This window comes from Archocentrus centrarchus, chromosome 6 (assembly GCF_007364275.1).
Source record: "Archocentrus centrarchus isolate MPI-CPG fArcCen1 chromosome 6, fArcCen1, whole genome shotgun sequence".
NCBI classification, from domain to species: domain Eukaryota; kingdom Metazoa; phylum Chordata; class Actinopteri; order Cichliformes; family Cichlidae; genus Archocentrus; species Archocentrus centrarchus.
The window spans coordinates 4727271-4746039 of NC_044351.1; the positions used below are offsets into that span (position 1 = coordinate 4727271).

At 40.9% G+C, this 18769-nt stretch overlaps 2 protein-coding genes across 3 annotated transcripts; both read left to right on the plus strand.

Moving 5' to 3' along the window:
- Nucleotides 1-2010: 2010 nt before the first annotated feature.
- Nucleotides 2011-4022, plus strand: LOC115782371 (THAP domain-containing protein 6-like). Of its 2 annotated transcripts, none has more exons than XM_030732544.1 (5): nucleotides 2011-2224; nucleotides 2405-2555; nucleotides 2723-2830; nucleotides 3157-3367; nucleotides 3496-4022. In XM_030732544.1, the coding sequence occupies exons 1-5, from the start codon at nucleotides 2127-2129 to the stop codon at nucleotides 3537-3539; spliced, it is 612 nt and encodes a 203-aa protein (XP_030588404.1). In that variant the 5' UTR covers nucleotides 2011-2126; the 3' UTR covers nucleotides 3540-4022. The 2 variants fall into 2 exon arrangements, with proteins under 2 accessions (XP_030588404.1, XP_030588403.1); XM_030732543.1 differs by having other exon boundaries at nucleotides 2025-2224; nucleotides 2405-2597.
- A 1585-nt stretch (nucleotides 4023-5607) lies between these two features.
- Nucleotides 5608-13626, plus strand: tmem170a (transmembrane protein 170A). Its single transcript, XM_030732545.1, has 3 exons — nucleotides 5608-5829; nucleotides 6698-6868; nucleotides 10718-13626. Exons 1-3 carry the CDS (start codon nucleotides 5715-5717, stop codon nucleotides 10846-10848), a joined length of 417 nt encoding a protein of 138 aa, XP_030588405.1. The 5' UTR covers nucleotides 5608-5714; the 3' UTR covers nucleotides 10849-13626.
- Nucleotides 13627-18769: the final 5143 nt, after the last annotated feature.

The following is an 18769-nucleotide window of genomic DNA, read 5'->3' on the forward strand; positions in this document are numbered from 1 at the left end:
CATTCATGCTCACTTAGCTCACAGCTGGAAGGCTAATCAGGAGACACTTGTTGTCACCACAGCCTAAACTAGGAACTGTAAATGTATTCTGAGTATGTTTTTAGCCACAACTCAACTTCTTCAGAACCAGGTCCTAATCTTTGGTCCAGTTTTGTTCTTGTGTGTTTTTAAAATCGCAAGTGCTCTTCAGACAACTGGTTTTCAGCTCACTGGGTCTCCCTTTATTCTGAATTATATTTAACAAATCTCATTCCAAGTTGAAGGCTCATCTTCAGTGTGCAGAACTGTCATTTCAGGTAGCTACTAGAGTAAAAAATGAAAGGCATGTAATTGCCAAACTAAACACAGTAGCAGAAGATAAAGTTATATATATATAAAAAAAAATAAGGCCAAAACACACAGTTGCCACATGGAACATGTCTAAACAGCTGCTGCTGTTTTCTGTGTACCGTCACACACCACAGTCTAAAGTCCAGCTTCACCACCCCGACTGTCTCCTGCTCTGTCAGCTGCAGAGGGAGAGGAAGTGGAGCTGCTGCATATAGTCTCAGTCTCAGCATTAGACTGATATTGATTAGAAAGGCGTAGCTCTGGAGATATGCTCTTTAGAGAAAAGTATTAGTTTTTCTAACATGATTTTAAAGCCAAAGTCTGCACACCGTTCAGCTCACGTGTACATACATGTAGACTTTATATAAGAGAGACTGCAGTTTGTGGTTTCTCATTGAGTGGCATACAGCATATATAATATATGTGGCAGCTGTGTGTTTTCTGCCTTTGCAAGAGTGTCCCGTATCCAGCTTAGTGGGCCTGTGTGACAATCGGGTCAAATTGTTTCAGCTACTGACTGGGAGCCCAACACATGGCACTGTTTAGACCAACACCTGTGGGGAGGAAAGAGGGTGAGGTGGGGTGCTGATGTACAGAGCTGGGGGGGTGCACTGGTTGACATCAGACGATGGAGTCTGTTGGCCTGTCTGATTAGTGAAGGCAAACATTCCTGCTAATTACTTTGTAATATGAATGGTGACATTTTATTGTTTACACGTTTTTAAGATAAAATGATAACTAGGATGACTTTTCAGCTATCACATCAGATGCTCTGCAGTGTTTTAGCATCTGGTATGTGTTTCATGTGTGAGTTATTCCTGCAGAGCAGGAAGTCCAGCTTGAGTAAAGCACCTAAGTTTAAAAAAAGTTTTATTTCAATTTTCATTGACTTCATTCTTGTTCTGTTAAAGACCACATTCCAAAGACATTACCTGGAAAATGGTTTGATTTATTTTGGTCTCCACCAGTGACGTTTGGATCCTGAGGTGTAAGATGCATTTTTTTCCTTTTTATTTATTTATTTATTTTTTTTAAGCACTTGCTAATCTTGATTAGCCTGTTCCTGCAGAATGTGTCAACACAAGGGTGACCTTTGCATTGAGCACTAAACGCACTGATGATTTTGAAGTGCACCATTTATGCTAATTTTCTGGTTCTGATCTTATTCTTGGACCTGGACAACTTTGCTTAGACTGCTGTGTAAGCACCTGATAAGGACCTGCAGATAATGTCATGGTAGAAATCAAAGGTTAGCTGGAAAGTGGTTCCTAACGAAAATGGTTTTATGGTTTGGTTTTCTGTACCAGGAAAGAAAAATGATGCTTACAGGTGATGGTTGATCAGCTGCATTCAGTTCTCTGTTTCTGGACTGTCAAAGGCACAAACCTTTTTGCTAGATTAAAGGTTTCAGTGGAATCTGGGTTTCCATTTTAATATACTGGTGTATATTGATGGGGACAATCACTCATACCCACCCCCGTTTGTCCTTATTAAATATTGTTTACATTTTGCACCAGATTTATAGTCTCGAGAACAGCAGTATTAAGGTATATGTGGGCTAAATGACACGTGAGTTTACCTGTAGCCTGATCAAATTGGCTTCAAACGTATGTTAACGTATGACAGATAAATATCTATTCTAAAGGAGGAAAACCTGGGTTTGCTGTACGTGTTCAAAACATCCGTTTGACAACAATTACGTCACTCAGACAGCCGGAAGCTGGATCTGTTAGAAGGACAAACGCGTACGTGGACGCTGCATTGAGCAGTGTACGGCAGCGTCGCCGCCATTTTGGATGTGGCAAACAAGAATAATGCCTCACTCTTGTGCTGCGTGGAAGTGCTCGAACCGTTTTACAGTCGAAACCAGGTCACATGGGATTACCTTTCACAGGTAAGACTGAAGATTTGTGGGTTGTTTTTAATCGTATTATGACATTTTGAAAACCGACTTTACCGACGTTGTGGATACTCTGAATTCCCGCGGTGGCCTCCAAACAATGAAGTCAAACTTAACCAAATTTTCGCGAACTACTCTGTTGTTCGGGCTTGGCTAACTTTTGATACTATGTAGGTTTCCCAAAGACAAAGGGCTGCGAAAGCAGTGGGAACTAGCTACCAGAAGGAAAGGGTTTTCTGCTAGCCCGTCGTCCATGCTCTGCAGCGAGCATTTCAGACCCGAGGACTTCGACAGAACAGGTCAGTCAGTCAGGATCAGATATGGAGCTGTTCCTTCGGTCTTCTGTTTACCAGCTCATCTTCAGAAGGTAGGTGTATCACAAGGCTGCAAGGACTATGCTGGAAATATTTACTTTCTTGATTTGAAGGAAGAATCGGTGCATTTTGTATATCACAGTGTCAGATAATGTCAATATTTTACCCATGAACTTAGGCTGTGACTACCAGGACATCTCAGACCTCAAAGAAGGCTCTAGAGCCTCTGCCAGTCCACTGTTCCCAGGTCGTCCAGCAGACCAAACCCCTGGCTTTGCACAGTGTTGTGAGTATAAGTGCTGCTAGCACTACTAGCTAGGGGCTGTAAGGGGGGTAAGTGTTGGAGTGTGAATGTTAGATAATAAAAAGCACTTAGCTTAGTTAATGAGGGAAGTGCTTGTATGAATGGGGTAAATGTAAACATGTTGTATAAGCGCTTTGAGTGCTCAGAGTATATAAGAACTAGTCCATTTACCAAACAGCTGTAAGCATCATGCCCCTGGTTATATTCAAACCACCTTCTCACACACACTTTCAGACGTACGTATGTAAACACATGTACAACCCTGTGAGGGATTGAGACTATAATATTTTCATCCCTCTTTATACTAGGACCACTCCTATGCTCTGCCTTCGTCACCTGACGATCTGAGAGTGAGGCTCAATAAAGCCATAGCTAGGGTGGAGAGTCTGGAAAGAGAGAAGAGGAATGCCAAGGACCGAGAAAGAAGAGCAAGGAACACTGTGTGTGGCCTTCTGGAGTATCTCAGCGGGAAGCAGCTGATAAATGAAGAGCTGAAAGAGAGGCTCAGCTTATACTCAGGTAAAATGAAAATGCAGATTTGGAGAAAATTTGAACTAAAGTGCATAATACTTTCCCACATTTGTGAAAACTTCATTGTTTTGAAGGGTATTTACTAAATGAAATGGCCTGTGCTTATTAAATTTCAGATCTCCCAGTGCACCACTTGTCGAAACAAACAAAGGAGGGCTGATGATTCCTTCGGAGGGCACAGTAAAGGTCATCAAATCAGCTGAGCGTTTCATCTGGCAGTCTGCTTCAGGGCAAACTGTCAAAGTGTCCTTGATCGCTCAGGTTGTTTGAGCTGAGATTGGTTCAGAGGATGTTTTTTTTTTCTCAACGGGAACATTTGGGAAACTTGGTTTGGAATCGACAACCACTGCTTTATGCTTGTCATTAGTCATCTGTCTTGGACAAACTGAGGCTGCGCCACATCGCCGAGCTGAAGACTCAGCAGTTAGAGAGGGGCAAAAAAAAAAGCTGTGCAAGGCAGTTCGGTTCAATGGGTTTTAGCCCCCACACGCACACGCGCATGCACGCACACTTGTTGTGATTTATTGCCATATAAATAAAGATCTTTGAGTGTGTCTGCTCATCAGATTTTTTGCATGTGCTTCTTGGCCCTCTTGTTTTTGTCTAACATTTAATTTTTTTAATTAAATTTGCTAAAACAAAAGTTGGAAATGGCTTCGTTTTTACCTTTTTAACCATGAAATTTGTTTATGTACAAATAAACAAGGCTGTACAATTTCACGGCCAAGGAAAATGTGGTAGATCACTGCAAATTGCAGTCTTATTTTGATTAGCAAACTTGAATTTTTTTTTTGATTAAAAAATTGCCGTTAAAGAAAATATGTAATATATAAAAAAAAAAATAGAGACTGTGTTCTCTTTGCAGAATTATCTATTAGAAACTGATATGTCAAAGTACATGTTTGTGTATGTTTTGATAACATTCAACTGAATGAGTTGATCTTTGATAAGATAAAACTTGGGGTAGAAGCACAGTCATGCACCCAGATGAAGATGACATTTATTATGAGCTGCCACTGAGCAGTTTAATATCAGTGGCAGTAATTTCACAGTCCTACCTTTTAATGCAAAAGAGTACTTGAGTTGGATGATGTTTAAATTTGGCTTTTGTAATGCTTGGATGCAGCTGCTCGGCCATGGAAACCCATTCCATGAAGCTCTCTGCGCACTTCTTGAGCTAATCTGAAGGCCACATGAAGTTTGGAGGTCTGTAGTGATTGACTGCAGCAAGTTGGTGACCTCTGTTTACGATACACCTCAGCATCCGCCGACCCTGGTCTGTGATTTTATGTGGCCTACTACTTCATAGCTGGGTTGCTGTCATTCCCAATCACTTCCACGCTGTTATAATACTGCGAACAGTTTGTGTAATATTTTTTTAGGGAGGAAATTTTACGACTACTTGTTGCACAGGTATCACAGTGCCTTGCTGGAATTCACTGAGCTCCTGAGAGCGACCCATTCTTTCATAAATGTTTGTAGAAGCAGTCTGCATGTCTGGGTAGTTGGTTTATACACCTGTGGCTGTGGAAGTAATTGGAACACCTGAATTCAATGATTAAGATTGGTGAGTGAATACTTGTAGTATTTAGTGTGTGTGTGTGTGTGTGTGTAGATAGGCAAGGGGTGCTGTGATGTCTGCCTTTTGTGACAGGGGGTGCTGCAGCACCGCTTCTTCCCGCGGCCTTGTCTCAGACATATCTTTGCATGTTTATAACTGACATTTTTCTGAGTGTACTCTCTATAGTTTTGAACCCCCCCCCCCCCCCCCCCCCCCCTGGGTCAAAGCAGGTTGCGCATGCAGCTCATGATCTGTAAATCCACCTACACACAAGTAAAAAGCGTTAAATGTTAACGTTGCGATAGAATTCGATTTAAAATTGATATTTAATAGTTGATATTTTATCAATATTAATGACAAACTATGAAACAGAGGATTCTGCCAAAGAAAGTAGGTCTCAAGAGGAGGGGAGACTCCACACCTGCTTTCGGGTGTCTGGGGAAACTTGTTTCTTTGCTGCAAGCACTGACGAGACATCGCCATCAAAGAAACTGTGTCCAAATAAAAAGCTGTTATAATTGAAAACCTATAAAGACGACTGTCTATCGAGCATTAATAACTACTGGTTTAATTATTAGTGTTGTAGTTGCTGCGTTAGAGCCCTGCTGCTGCCTGACAGACTGAACTCTGGGCTAAAGCTCTGCTGACGTCAAAACAAGTTGTGCCGACAGCTAGCTTAGCCAACCTGATGCTAGTTAGCCGTGCGTCCGGCTCATGGTTTTCCACGTCTGTAGGCCATCTTTCCTTTATGCGGTGGCTACTTTGTTGTGAGACATGCAGGACAGGTACAACGAAATAGGTTTTGTCCAGCAAATACTCGGTTTGAATTTAGTGCCGAGAAAAAACAGTACAAACCGAGGCAACGACACATCTCTCAGCGACTTCTCAGGTGGGCTAATGTTTGGTAGATGTTTAGCTAGTCTTTGTATCTGTGCTGAAGTATTTGACTTAAATATTTTAAGAGTGATTAATATCACTCAAAGTCGTCTCTTAAAGGGCTTCTTTTTAACGAACGAAACCTTATGTGCTCGGTACCCCCGCGTCCCTGTGTGCCAGCTGTTCTCGTTTATGCGCATTAGTGTTGCAGTAGTTGTGAAGCTAAATTCTGCTGTATCTGAACGAGGGTTGTATAGTCGGAAACTTGAGAATGACTTTGGAATATGTACGCTGGAATGAGGGCCTCAAATGTTGCGAATACTGTTGAATTAGAGCTATGAAAAATGCCCATAGTTGCTGTATACTGTGGGCAGGACACGGATATGGAGAAAACAGTGGCAGTAGTGTAATCAGGGCTCGTACGGATGTGGCGCACAGCAGAATAAATGTGGGAAGTAAAATATGCGCTACTGTGATAAAGTCTGATTGCTCTGCCTAAAATCCTGCACCTGCTGAGGACTGAGTTATTTTACGGTGTCGCTAATATCCGAATGATCTGGCTTTGGGGGCACACTGAACACACTTCAGCACTTTGTTCACCACAAATTGGACCCGGACTGGAGTGTGTCAGATCATGATCGAGGTTCAGAGAACCGTCACTCTGATACATTGCTCCACGATTTCTCATTGTGGAGCAATGCAGTTGAGTTAAAATTTGATGACTATCAAGGGACACTGTATATGATTCTCACCATTTTCATACTCCTCAAAGTCATTCACTGAATCTCTGTCACCCTTATGGAAGTGAATTAATTCATAGTCATGAAATTTGTACATTGACTGGCATGAAGATGCATGACTGTATAACTGTGTTTTCCCAGAGATGTGGTATGGCGTGTTTCTGTGGGCAGCGGTCTCCTCTCTCGTCTTCCACCTGCCTGCAGCCCTGCTCTCCCTTGCATCACTGCGCCAGCACAAATTTGCCCGGTTCATGCCCATTGCAATCCTCCTCATGGGCATCGTGGGACCCGTCTGTGGGGGAGTCCTCACTAGTAAGCCCTCTGACAAACATGTGCTTGCTTGTGTTGTGTGTGTGTGTGTGTGTGTGTGTGTGTTTTGTTTTTTTTGTTTTGTTTTATGAGTGGTGTAACTATTTATAATATTTACTTCAGGATTAAAGAGTATTGTTTTGTTTTTATTTTTAATTTTTTTTAAAGATCTGGATACGTACATGTTGCTAAATAGACGGTGCTTTCAGCTGCTCCCTCATTTCCCAAGAGCTCACCACAGCAGATGAATCCACATATTTGATTTGGCGCAGATTTTATACCATATGCCCTTCCTGACACAACCCTCCCTTTATCCAAGATTGGCATTACACAAACTTGTGACCTCCTGAGGATGGGTTTGTGTATCATCCTGGTATCAAACCAGGGATCTTTTGCATGCTAGGCGAATGCATTAACCACTACATAATGGACACAATATCTGTACATTACAAAGTAAACTAGTAAAATGAACGGGTCTAGGGCCCTGAGTGAACTCTGAAAATGACAGAAGAACTTTGTGTTTTCCTCCATGTAAAATGGGAACCAATCAGACCATCATTGATCTGTACCGCAGGAGACATTCATCGTGAAAGCTCCTGTTCATTATACAGTGTCTGCTGCCTACTGACCAAAATCCCAAGTATTTCCAAATAGGACTCAAAGTGTAAATTAGTGTCTCTGTAGCTGAATTGGGTTGTGAACTCTCTGCAATCATTACCACATGGTTAATTAAATATTCTAGGTCTTTGAGCCCCTACAATGATGTACAGTATTGGCCCACTGTTACTGTGAGCCACTTGTAATAATTATATATTTTCTTATTACTTCAGTTTAGTTTGGCAGTTTCCAGACTGCATTTGCTCAGTTTTTATTGTTCAGTAATGTTTAGTTGTATTTTAGTTTTTATTATTTTTCAGTGTTCATTATAATTTCTTATTTTAGCCATATATTTTTCAGAAGATGACAGGTTTTAATTACTTGTCGTGTTGCTGTGAACTGTCAGTAGCACACATGGAAACAGCTTGAAAAAGTTAATAGAACTAAATTTCTTTTTTTTTAAGAAGTGACACAGTTTATGTCCAGTTGCTCATTTGATGTCAGTTTATGCATGTTCCCTAATTATGGAAGGGTGAATCATTCATCCCCCACTTTCTGATCTCATTTGCAGTCCTGATCTAAGGGAAAACATTTGCTGACAGTAACATAACGTTATCAGCTCAATTAATATTGTAACTTTACCTGTCTGGTCTGGGCTGCTCCACACATATGTGAGGAGGTAAACACCTGACAGCGGAAATGGAACCAAAACTAACAGTACCTTCTGATAGCAAAGCACATTAAAGAATCTCTCACTGAGATACACATGCTGGAGGAAGTATAACTCACAAGGCAAATCTGTGGAAGGATTATTAAAGGTTTTCTGCAGCTGCCTCTGTTTCCAGGTCCCTCTTGGCCTCTGGCGGTATTCAGCAGGCCTCCAAGGAGTCCTTTTGGACCCCACACCCACAGACTTCACATATGCCGCGTTTCCACTAGTACCTATTCAGTGCATCTCGGCTCGACTCGGCACGGTTTGTTCCATTAGGTCCAGGTACCAGATACTTTTTTAGTACCCACTCAGCTGGAGTTCCAAGCGATTTGAAAATGTGTTGTCGAAGAGCAGCATGCCACTGAGTGCCGTCACTAGCTGAGTCATGAGAGCAACTTCTTCACCAGAATCAAGCGCACCATTTTTAAAACTTAAAAGCGAGGGAAATGGAGACTCACAACAACGAGGTGCTGACAAAGGTTATTACTGTTGCATAAAATAGAAAACAAACAACATAAACCCCTCTGAACCTACGATGTAACCTGATGTGCACCTCTTGAGAAATGTAACTACACGTCGGGTCCACGCAGCCCAGAAAAATTGGGGTGGGGGATAAATGTGTTTGCAGACAACAAAACTGACCACAAAGAGCAAGGACCAAAGAGAGGAAAAAGTCCCAGCATTTTTTGTTTGTCGGCAGCACCGCATATAAAACACCAGCACACAACCATAATGTAATTAACACACAGAGTGCGGCTCATACAAGCATAAATGCTCAACTCTGAGCCCTAACTGGACTATTATTGCACAATGTAAATATTATAATATTCTATAATTCCATGTAAAAGTGTGTATAGTGTGAATCACTTATTTTTATTTTTATTCTTATTTATATGTGTGTGTATATATGGTTGCAGGTACAAAATACATTTCACTGTGCATTGTACTGTGTATAACTGTGCATGTGACAAATAAACACTATCTTAATCTTAAAATCTTAATCTAAAATGCGGCAACAATGTCAGCCACTTACATAGGTTGCGTACAGAGGCCCCGCAAAGACCCAGCGCACAAGTCTAATTAGTATCTAACCAAGCTGGTGTCTCTGAGCAGCTCTGACAGAAGCAGCATCATGTGGTGATAACATCAGAACGCAGCTGGATTTGAGCTTTGATTCCTTCAAAGCTTTCTCATGATGTTCATGTGTCCTTTAGTGTTACACACATTTATCACATAATGCTCCTATCTTGTGAACAGTTGGTTGTTGAATACATGTTTTAAAATGGTATCTTATGCCAAGTTCTTATTACACAGTAGTTACTCTTGCAAAAAACTAAACTAAAACTAAGCATTAAACAAAAAATAAAAACTAATAAAAATGAGTAAAACCACTCTGAAAACTAATTAAACTAAAATAGAAAAAAGTTACAACCAAATTAAACTATAACGTAAAATCCAAAACTATTATTACGTTGGTGCAGATGTTTCTGTGCTTGGTGGCAGACGAGAAATGAGAAAGTGTATCAGGAGGTCTCCAAGCTAAAAGCCACATTTGTGTCACATACAAATTACATGAAGTGACCTTTGCCCATGTTGCTGTATCGACTCCACCCACATTGAGGTGGTACGCAATTGTAATGGAAACAAAACAAAAACCGCGTTGAGTCGTGCTGAGTAGGTACTAGTGGAAACGTGGCAATAGAGAAGGCAGGCTGGCAGGCCCTGATTAGCGGATGTTTGTAACCTTGAAAGGGCAGCCTGCAGTTTGAGTCCCTACCAGACCACTCTGCATACCCTGCAATTCAATTCAATTTCAATTCAGTTTTATTTATATAGCACCAAATCACAACAAACAGTCGCCTCAAGGCGCTTTGTATTGTGGGTAAAGAACCTACAATAATACAGAGAAAACTCAACAGTCAATCCGACCCCCTATGAGCAGCACTTGGTGACAGTGGGAAGGAAAAACTCAGTTTTAACAGGAAGAAACCTCCAGCAGAACCAGGCTCAGGGAGGGGGGGTCATCTGCTGGGACCGGTTGGGCTGAGGGGAGAGAAAAGAGTGGAGTATAAACAAAGTAAATAAGGTGAATGAAAAGAAACAGTGCATTATGGGAAACCCCCCCAGCAGCCTAGGCCTATAGCAGCACAACTAAGGGATGGTTCAGGGTCACCTGATCCAGCCCTAACTATAAGCTTGATCATAAAGGAAAGTTTTAAGCCTAATCTTAAAAATAGAGAGGGTGTCTGTCTCCTGAATCCAAGCTGGAAGCTGGTTCCACAGAAGAGGGGCCTGAAAGCTGAAAGCTGAAGGCTCTGCCTGCCACTCTACTCTTAAGTATTTGAGCTCTATTTAAGGTTCTGAAAACTACCCTGAGAGAACATGTTTTCAACACCCTAAATCTGAGGTTCTGATTGGCTGTCAATTCTGACGGAAGATCAATATGCCAAGAAGTGGCTCGTCGGGGCAGCCCTGCTTATCAGCACGTCAGCAACCCAAGAGGAAACCAAACATGTTAAATAGTTATTTCCTTTCTTTTTTAGGTGCAGCCATAGCAGGTGTGTACAAGGCAGCAGGGAAGACGATGATATCTTTGGAGGCCCTGGTTTTTGGTGTTGGACAGTCGTTTTGTGTCCTCCTCATCTCCTTCCTCAGGATACTTGCCACCCTTTAGCAGTGCTGAGGACCCGGGGTTGATGTGGACTTTCTGGTGAAACCTAGCATAAATGTAGAGCAGACCAGCCTGGGTTGTGATGTCATTCTCTATAATGCATCAGTGCATCGACTATCAAGAGAAGAGAAGTGTATAAAATGATGTTATGTGCTTATACAGCACCGAACACTCTGACTAGGTGTTGAGTCATCTGTACAATATTCACTGTAAGACGGCACAGTGCTGCATTCACATCATAAGGCCTCCACACACTACACCCAGTGTAAGCTGCTCATCTTGGCATTGTGTCCCCAGTTTCTTCCAAAGTCAGGCGTCAAGCTTAAGTCCTCGATTAAGGAGTCTGCAGTTATTCATGCATGATGTGAAGGCAGCAGGATGCTGTTCTCTCCGGTTAGCAGAGCTTACAGAGGTTAGCAGGATGACACTAACGTCTCTCAGGGGCTGTGTGTGTGTGCGTGTGTGTGTGTGCGTGTGTGTGTGTGTGTGTGTGTGTGTGTGTTTCTCTGCCACAGTTTGACTCCATGCAGTCACTGCATGGAGACAGAACAGCAGACAGGCTGATGTATTGTTAAAACAGGGAGATAAGTTATATGCAAGATTCTTGCTTTTTCTCTCGAGGCCTTAATTTCTCTTTTCTACCTTCCAAAGTGGTGTTTATCTTCAGGGCTGTATTTCTTTAACACTCTCTCTCTTGCTGCTCCTTGTGTTCTTTCTTGTATTTTTGGTTCTCATTGTTTGACTGCCTGTGTGTTAATAATAATTCCAGGTTATTTAGGAGCACCTACATGTCTCCTTCTTTTCTTCTCAGCTTATGTCTTTCACACAGGGATACAAGTGCAAATGGTATTATAGAACTGTTTGTTTAGTTCTGATCATATCCCTGAAAATGCAGCCTGGGTCTTTAGAGTGTCTCTGCTCCGCTTCTTGATTGTTTTGTCTTCAGGTTTGATAAGGGGGCACCAGGATGATCAGATTGCTAAACCAACTGAAAAGTGATATAAGCTTTTAATCTTTTAGCTCTTTGAATGATTGTGTGTTTTCAGGTTTATTTTGTAACAATGAACTGATTTGTATATATTCTAAACTGTTTCCAGGTCTTTGTAAGTTTTCAGTCTTTATGACCAAATATAATTTTTCTGCACTAAATGTGCATATATAGGTTTCCACATTGTGACTGCTTTTTAGTTGATTTTGGTATCTGAGAGATGCATTTACAGTAAACTCTACAAGTGAAATGAAAGTGATTCTCTTTGCTGTGTTTGTCTAAGTAACTACTTAATAATGGATTAAGCTAGCAGAAAAGCTGTGATATGCTTCTTCACTAATAGATCCATTTACTTCATCTGACATGTTTTCCCTAGAATGAATGTAGGGCCTCAGACCAATAAATGAGCTGTGGGCCCTACAAGTGAAATAGATTATAAACTATATATAGCAAATAAGAGATTAAAGGCTGACACAACCCTTTGTGCTTTAAAGTAAGATTCAAGGGCCACCTGCAGCAGGAAGATCTCAGGAAAAGGTCAAGAAAACTACTAAATGTTAAAAGTACGGCAGCCATTTCCAATAGATGAGTACAGACATGTGCACACACTTTGGACTTTACATAACTAGAAATTTAATTAACCATAGTCATAAGCTTTTGGCTGGAGCTGGCATAAGACTAAACTATTAACATTTAGCACATGTGCCCATCATTGTAGACTGTATATGATTTTCTGAGTTTACTAAAATTAAGCCAGTGTGAAAGTGCCTTAAATGCTCCCCTCTGGTTGCTAGCGGAGGACTTTTCCTCTGGTTCCAAGAAGAAATCTGTCCAGTCTGAGAAAATGGTGCCAGAGCTCACTTGAATTATGACCGCATTAAACACTTTCCTAAGAGGTTTACAGTTAATAGTAAAAGTCACAAGTTAATAATAAAATGGAAGGTTAGGTGAGGTTATGCCTTAGGGTGTGATTACCTTATATTTGACCTTGTTACCCAGTGAGCGGGCATGGTGTCCTTCAGGTTCTCAGTCACATCTGCCTTGTGTGTGTCACATCCCAATGATATCACTGCAGAAGGCCTAACTCAAGACTTCACAACTGTGGCAGCCAAACAAATGGGTGATGTCACAGCGGTTATATCTACATGTTTAAGTTTAGCAGGAAAATTAAATCAGCAGTTAACCTGTTTAGGGAAAAGAATGGAATGACTGGAACTTCATAACCAACTGGCCGGCATAGTATAAGGAACATCTGTGCTGAGTATGGCCTGGAAGTCCCGAGGTCAAAATGGGATACCCCCCCACAGGTGGTTGAGAATGAGCGAGCTAAGATCGTGTAGGACTTCCAGATACAGACGGAAAAACTTGTGATGGCTAATCAACCGAACATAGTAGTGATAGACAAGCAGAGGAGGAAGGCCGTAGTGATAGATGTAGCAATACCAAGTGATAGGAGCATCAGGAAGAAGGAACACAAGAAGCTCGAGACATACCAAGGGCTGAGAGAGGAGGTTGGGAGGATGTGGAAGGTGAAGGTAACAGTGGTCTCCGTGGTAATCGGGACACTTGGGGCAATAACCCCCAAACTGGGAGAGTGGCTCCAGCAGATGAGATCTCTGTCCAAAGGAGCACAGTCCTAGGAACAACTAAGATACCGCACAGGAAGCCTCCGGTAAAGGACCTGAACTCAAGGATCGCATGTTAGTTTATTTATTTATTTATTTTAGCCTTTGACTCAGAATTTTATGTTAAAAACTATTTACATGATTTCTTTTGCATTATTGTGAAATACAACTATATACCATTCAGAAATTGTCACTAATTGTCTTTTACAATGTGGATTTTTTTTTTTTCTCAATAGGACTTTTACGGCTGTTTGAATGGATTTTTTTTTTTTGTCATATTATAATGAGACAATACTCAGACATTTTTTCACGTGTCTGTCCCAGATAACACTTTTTAAATGAATATTTAGAAAAGTCTTTCAAAGCAATCATAAATGTCCAACTTTTGGACCATAAAATTTTTAGGCAAACTGGAGATGGTTGAGCTGAAAATGTTCTAATAATTTGAGATGGAATGACCCAAAATCCTGAGTTGATTTTAACTTGAAAAAATATACTGAAGAATTAATTTTAAATTTACTTCTAGTATAAAGGACTGGCCAGACTCCCTGCTCCAAATTTAAAGTCTACCAATTTGCATTGTAGTTTAATGGTACATTACTAAACAAATATGCAATTATTCAAACAACCACATGGGAATTTCCATATTTCACTGTGTTGCAATAAAGAATCTACTTATGAATGGAACAGAATGATGAAGCAAAAATTCAGATTGAATTTGTGGTGTACAGTACAGTAATGTGTAAAAGTCTTGATCCTCCCTAGTAGTAGTAGTAGTAGTAGTAGTAGTTGAGCAATAGTTCTCTTTGGACACTGGCTGCTTTGTTCATTAATTTCCCATCCAGTCCTTGTACCTGACTATTTTCAGAGGAATTTCTTTCCTTTTATTTTTCTTTCTTCTCTTTTGGTTAGTTATGGCTATGCATCATTCAAGCATAAAAAAAGCCCCTAACTCAAAGGATGAAGCAGTGTTATGTCTACACGAAGGCATCTTAGCAAGAACCAATTATAAATAGACTCTTTGGGCACTTTTTTATTATTAGCATATTATTATTATGCTAATAATATTATTATTATAAATTGCTCCAATTTCTTTAGTTGAATCTATAAAAAAATGCCAAAGATAACAGCATAAAATTGTATTTTTATACCAACAAGGTGATTTCCAAAGAGCAATTTGTCAGAAACTTGGGATATCTCAGCATGGTGTCCTTAAAAAAATATGTTGAAACTGGACAAATGAAAAACTGGCCCCTTCTGCAAACTATCTACAGCAGATGAAGAACATCTGAAAGTCATGTCCATAAGAAATGGGGGAAAAAATCCAGCAAAGACCTGAGAGATGGACCTTCAGTTGATCCATCTACTGTTCACTGAAGCCTCATCAGAAATGGTGTTACTGGAAGGGTGGCTGTCAAGAAGCCATTCTTAAGTATGGGAAACAAAAGGGGGGGGGGGCAAATTACACAAGAACTAGGCTGATGGTCAAAGGCAACAGGTCTGATGGAGGAATGCAGATTTCTGGGATTGAGAGCTGCTACATCCAAAGTGGGATGGATGCAGTCTCTCCTATCAAGACCAGGTTTTCCCCAGAAAGGTTCTCAATTATCTATAATTATGTACATTAATCTATAAAGCCCACACTTGTTTATTTTTGTCATTTGTCACATTTCTTCAGTTTTAGTTTTGTTTTCCTGGCAGAAAGAGGCTTCCATACAGACCTGTTGCCTGTCAGTCAAACACACCAACTATTGCTGGGATGTTTTTACAACAACACGAGATGATGTAGGCACACAGGAACAAGCCATCTGTTCTGTCCATCACTATCAGAATACCAGATCCATAGACAGCCACGCCTGTCAGAAACACCCGGCACACTCAATGACAGGACAGCACTGCAGGTGTCAAGTTGATGCTAGAATAGAATAAGCTATTTCAAACATTCCTGGGCTGTATGTGTTCTGATTTGTAACTTTTTAGGCTTAAATTTATAAGAGGAAATAAAGTACTAATGGCTAATAATTTTGTTAAATAAAATGTTTCAAGTAAAGTGCTACAGTATGTCATTTTTCCTTTTTTTTTTTGTTTGCTTGTTTGTTTGGTCCTTTTTGTTTAGTGGTGACTGGTGGAAACATCAACAATACTAACAGGAATTTAAGTGCATTGTTTCATTGTTAACTGTGACAGCTGGCTGTAGTTCCAGTGTAGCAGGAACCACAGAATTAGTTTTGAATCCTTTGACAGGTGCATATACACCCACTGAATAATTTTTTGGGTACATTTGTTCAACTGCTTGTTAAGGCAAATATCTAATCAGCCAAACACATGGCAGCAACTCAGTGCATTTAGGTATGTAGACGCGGTCAAGATGACCTGCTGAAGTTTAAACTGAGGGTCAGAATGGTGAAGAAAGGTGATTTAAGTCATTTTGAACATGTCATAATTGTTGATGCCAGACATACTGGTCTGAGCATTTCAGAAACTCCTGATCTGCTGGGACTTTGCAGCACAACCATCTGTAGGGTTTATAGAGAAGAGGAAATATCCAGTGAGCAGCAGTTCTCTGGGAGAAAATGCCTTGTTGATGCCAGAGATCAGAGGAGACTGGCCACACTGCTTTGAAATGACAGGAAGGAACCGTAAATCAAATAACCACCCATTACAACCCAGGTATGCAGAAGAGCATCTCTGAATGCAAAACATGTTGATCCTTGAAGCAGATGGGGTCCAGGAGCAGAAGACCACACTGGTTATCACTCCTGTCAGCTAAGAAAGGAAACTGAGGCTACAATTCCCAAAATTGGACAACAAAAGATTGAAAAAACATTGCCTGGTCTGATGAGTCTTGATTTCTGCTGTGACATTTAGATATTAGGGTCAGAATTTGGTGTAAACAAAATGGACAAATAGATCCATCCTGCCCTATATTAACAGTTCAGACTGCTGCTGGTGCTGTAATGATGTGGGTGATATTTTCTTGGCACACTTTGGGCCTATTTGTACCAATTCAGTGTTATATAAACACCCACAGCCTACCTGAGTATTGTTGCTGGGCATGCCCGTCCCTGTATGACCACAGTGTACCCATCTTTTTATGACTGCTTCCAGCAGGATAATGCACCCTGTCACAAAACTCCAATCATCTCAAACTGGTTTCTTGAATATGAAAATGAGTTCACTATGTCAGATGGCCTCAGATCTCAACCCAATAGAGTACCTCTGGGATGTGGTGGAACGAGAGAGTCACATCATGGATGTGCACCTGACAAATTAGCAGCAACTGTGCGATGTTGTCAGTTTGCATAAATATGGACTAAAATCTCTGAAGAATGTTTCCAGCACCTTGTTGTGCTGGGAAGTGATGGGAGTCCAACCCAACCCTTACAAGGTGTACCTAATAAAGCGGCTGGTGAGTATATATTCTAGGACTGGCATTGCAAAATGGTATTTAGTTTAAAAATATTAATAGTCTAGAAAAAAAATGACATAAGATGTATGATGAAAAAAGGATGTATTGAACATACATCGTTTATCACTGAAAGATATATTTCTTTAACATCTCTTCACAAAGTTAAAAGCTGGCATATGAAGGGTTAACTACTTACAAATATGTTGATAAAGTAGGAATTATTTGATCATGTGTTCAGTAAATACAGCTGTAATATTGTCTAAATATTGAACATTCTTTTGATTATTGTGAACAATTTTGACATGCACAGTAATGCATTACTAATACTAATAACGCATGTGATTCTGCACCAAGTACCTTTAGTTTAGGTACATTAAGTATATTCTGATGCTCAAACTTCTGTACTTTTGGTCTACTTAAAATGACTTTTACCTTTTACTTAAGTAAAGTGCTGAAACAATATTTTCACCATTTTATGAGTTATTCAGTCAAAACAAACAAAAATGTGGCAGGGCGGAGCAGCACATCCTGTTTTACTGCATTAGATACAAGCATACGATTATGACCACATGCCTAGTACTTTTGCTGCAAACACAGCCCTGACCTGTGGAGGCACGGACTTCACTAGACCCCTGAAGGTGTGCTGTGGTATCTGCACCAAGATGTTGGCAACAGATCCTTTAAGTCCTGTAAGCTGTGAGGTGGGGCCTCCATGGATCAGACTTGTTTGTCCAGCACATCCCACAGATGCTCGACTGGATTGAGATCTAGCAAACTTGGAGCCCAAGTCAACACCTCAAACGTGTTGTTGTGCTCTTGGTGTACAACGTCTGCAACAGTGCTTAGGTAGGTGGTACGTGTCAAAGTAACAGCCCCAAGGTTTCCCAGCTGACCATTTCCCAAAGGATCACACTGCCTCCACTGGCTTGCCTTCTTCCCATAGTGCATCCTGGTGCCAGGTGTACCCCAGGTAAAAGTGATGCACATGTGCCCGTCCATTCATATGATATAAAAGAAAACACGATTCATCAGATCAGGACAACTTCTTCCATTGCTCCATGGTCCAGTTCTGAAGCTCACGTGTCCATTGTTGGTGCTTTCGGCAGGTGACTGGGGTCAGCATGAGTACCCTGACTGGTCTGCGACTATGCAGCCCCGTACACAACAAACTGTGATCCACTGTGTGTGATCCACTGTCCTTTCTTTTAGAACCAGCATTAACTTTTCAGAAATTTGAGCTGCAGTAGCTCATCTGTTCATCGGACCACATGGACCAGCCTTCGCTCCCCACGTGTATTATTTAATATTATTGACAATGTTTGAAACACCCATCAGTATACTGGCATTGAGCCTTCACCTGAGGCATGTGAAAAATTTTGCAATTTTTTTGTGGATAAAGTGAACAGTGTTAGGGCTCATATATTATCCCCAGTCTTTGACCCCTCAGTCTCTGTTCATCGCTCTACTGCTTTGCACCAGTTTGAGCCTGTCACTCTGTCTTCCTTATGTGAGACTGTCGGTCAGCTGAAGGCCTCAGGCTGTCCGACTGACTTATCCCACCTCGACTTTTTAAAGAGGTTATTTCTGTCTTAGGCCCACTTGTTCTGGCTCTCATTAATAGTAGCCTGTCTACTGGCATGGTTCCTAAAGTTTTTAAATGTGCAACAATTCAGCCACTGATCAAAAAACCTGGACTTGATCCCTTTGTTTTATCCAATTATAGGCCCATTTCTAAGGTTCCTTTTCTGTCTAAAATCCTAGAGAAAGTTGTTTTTAGCCAATTGAAAGCCTTCCTAGATGACAATAATATCCTTGAGGTGTTTCAATCTGGCTTTAAACCTCTTCATAGTACTGAATCTGCATTGCTGAGGGTTTTTAATGATATGCTTTTAGTTACAGATG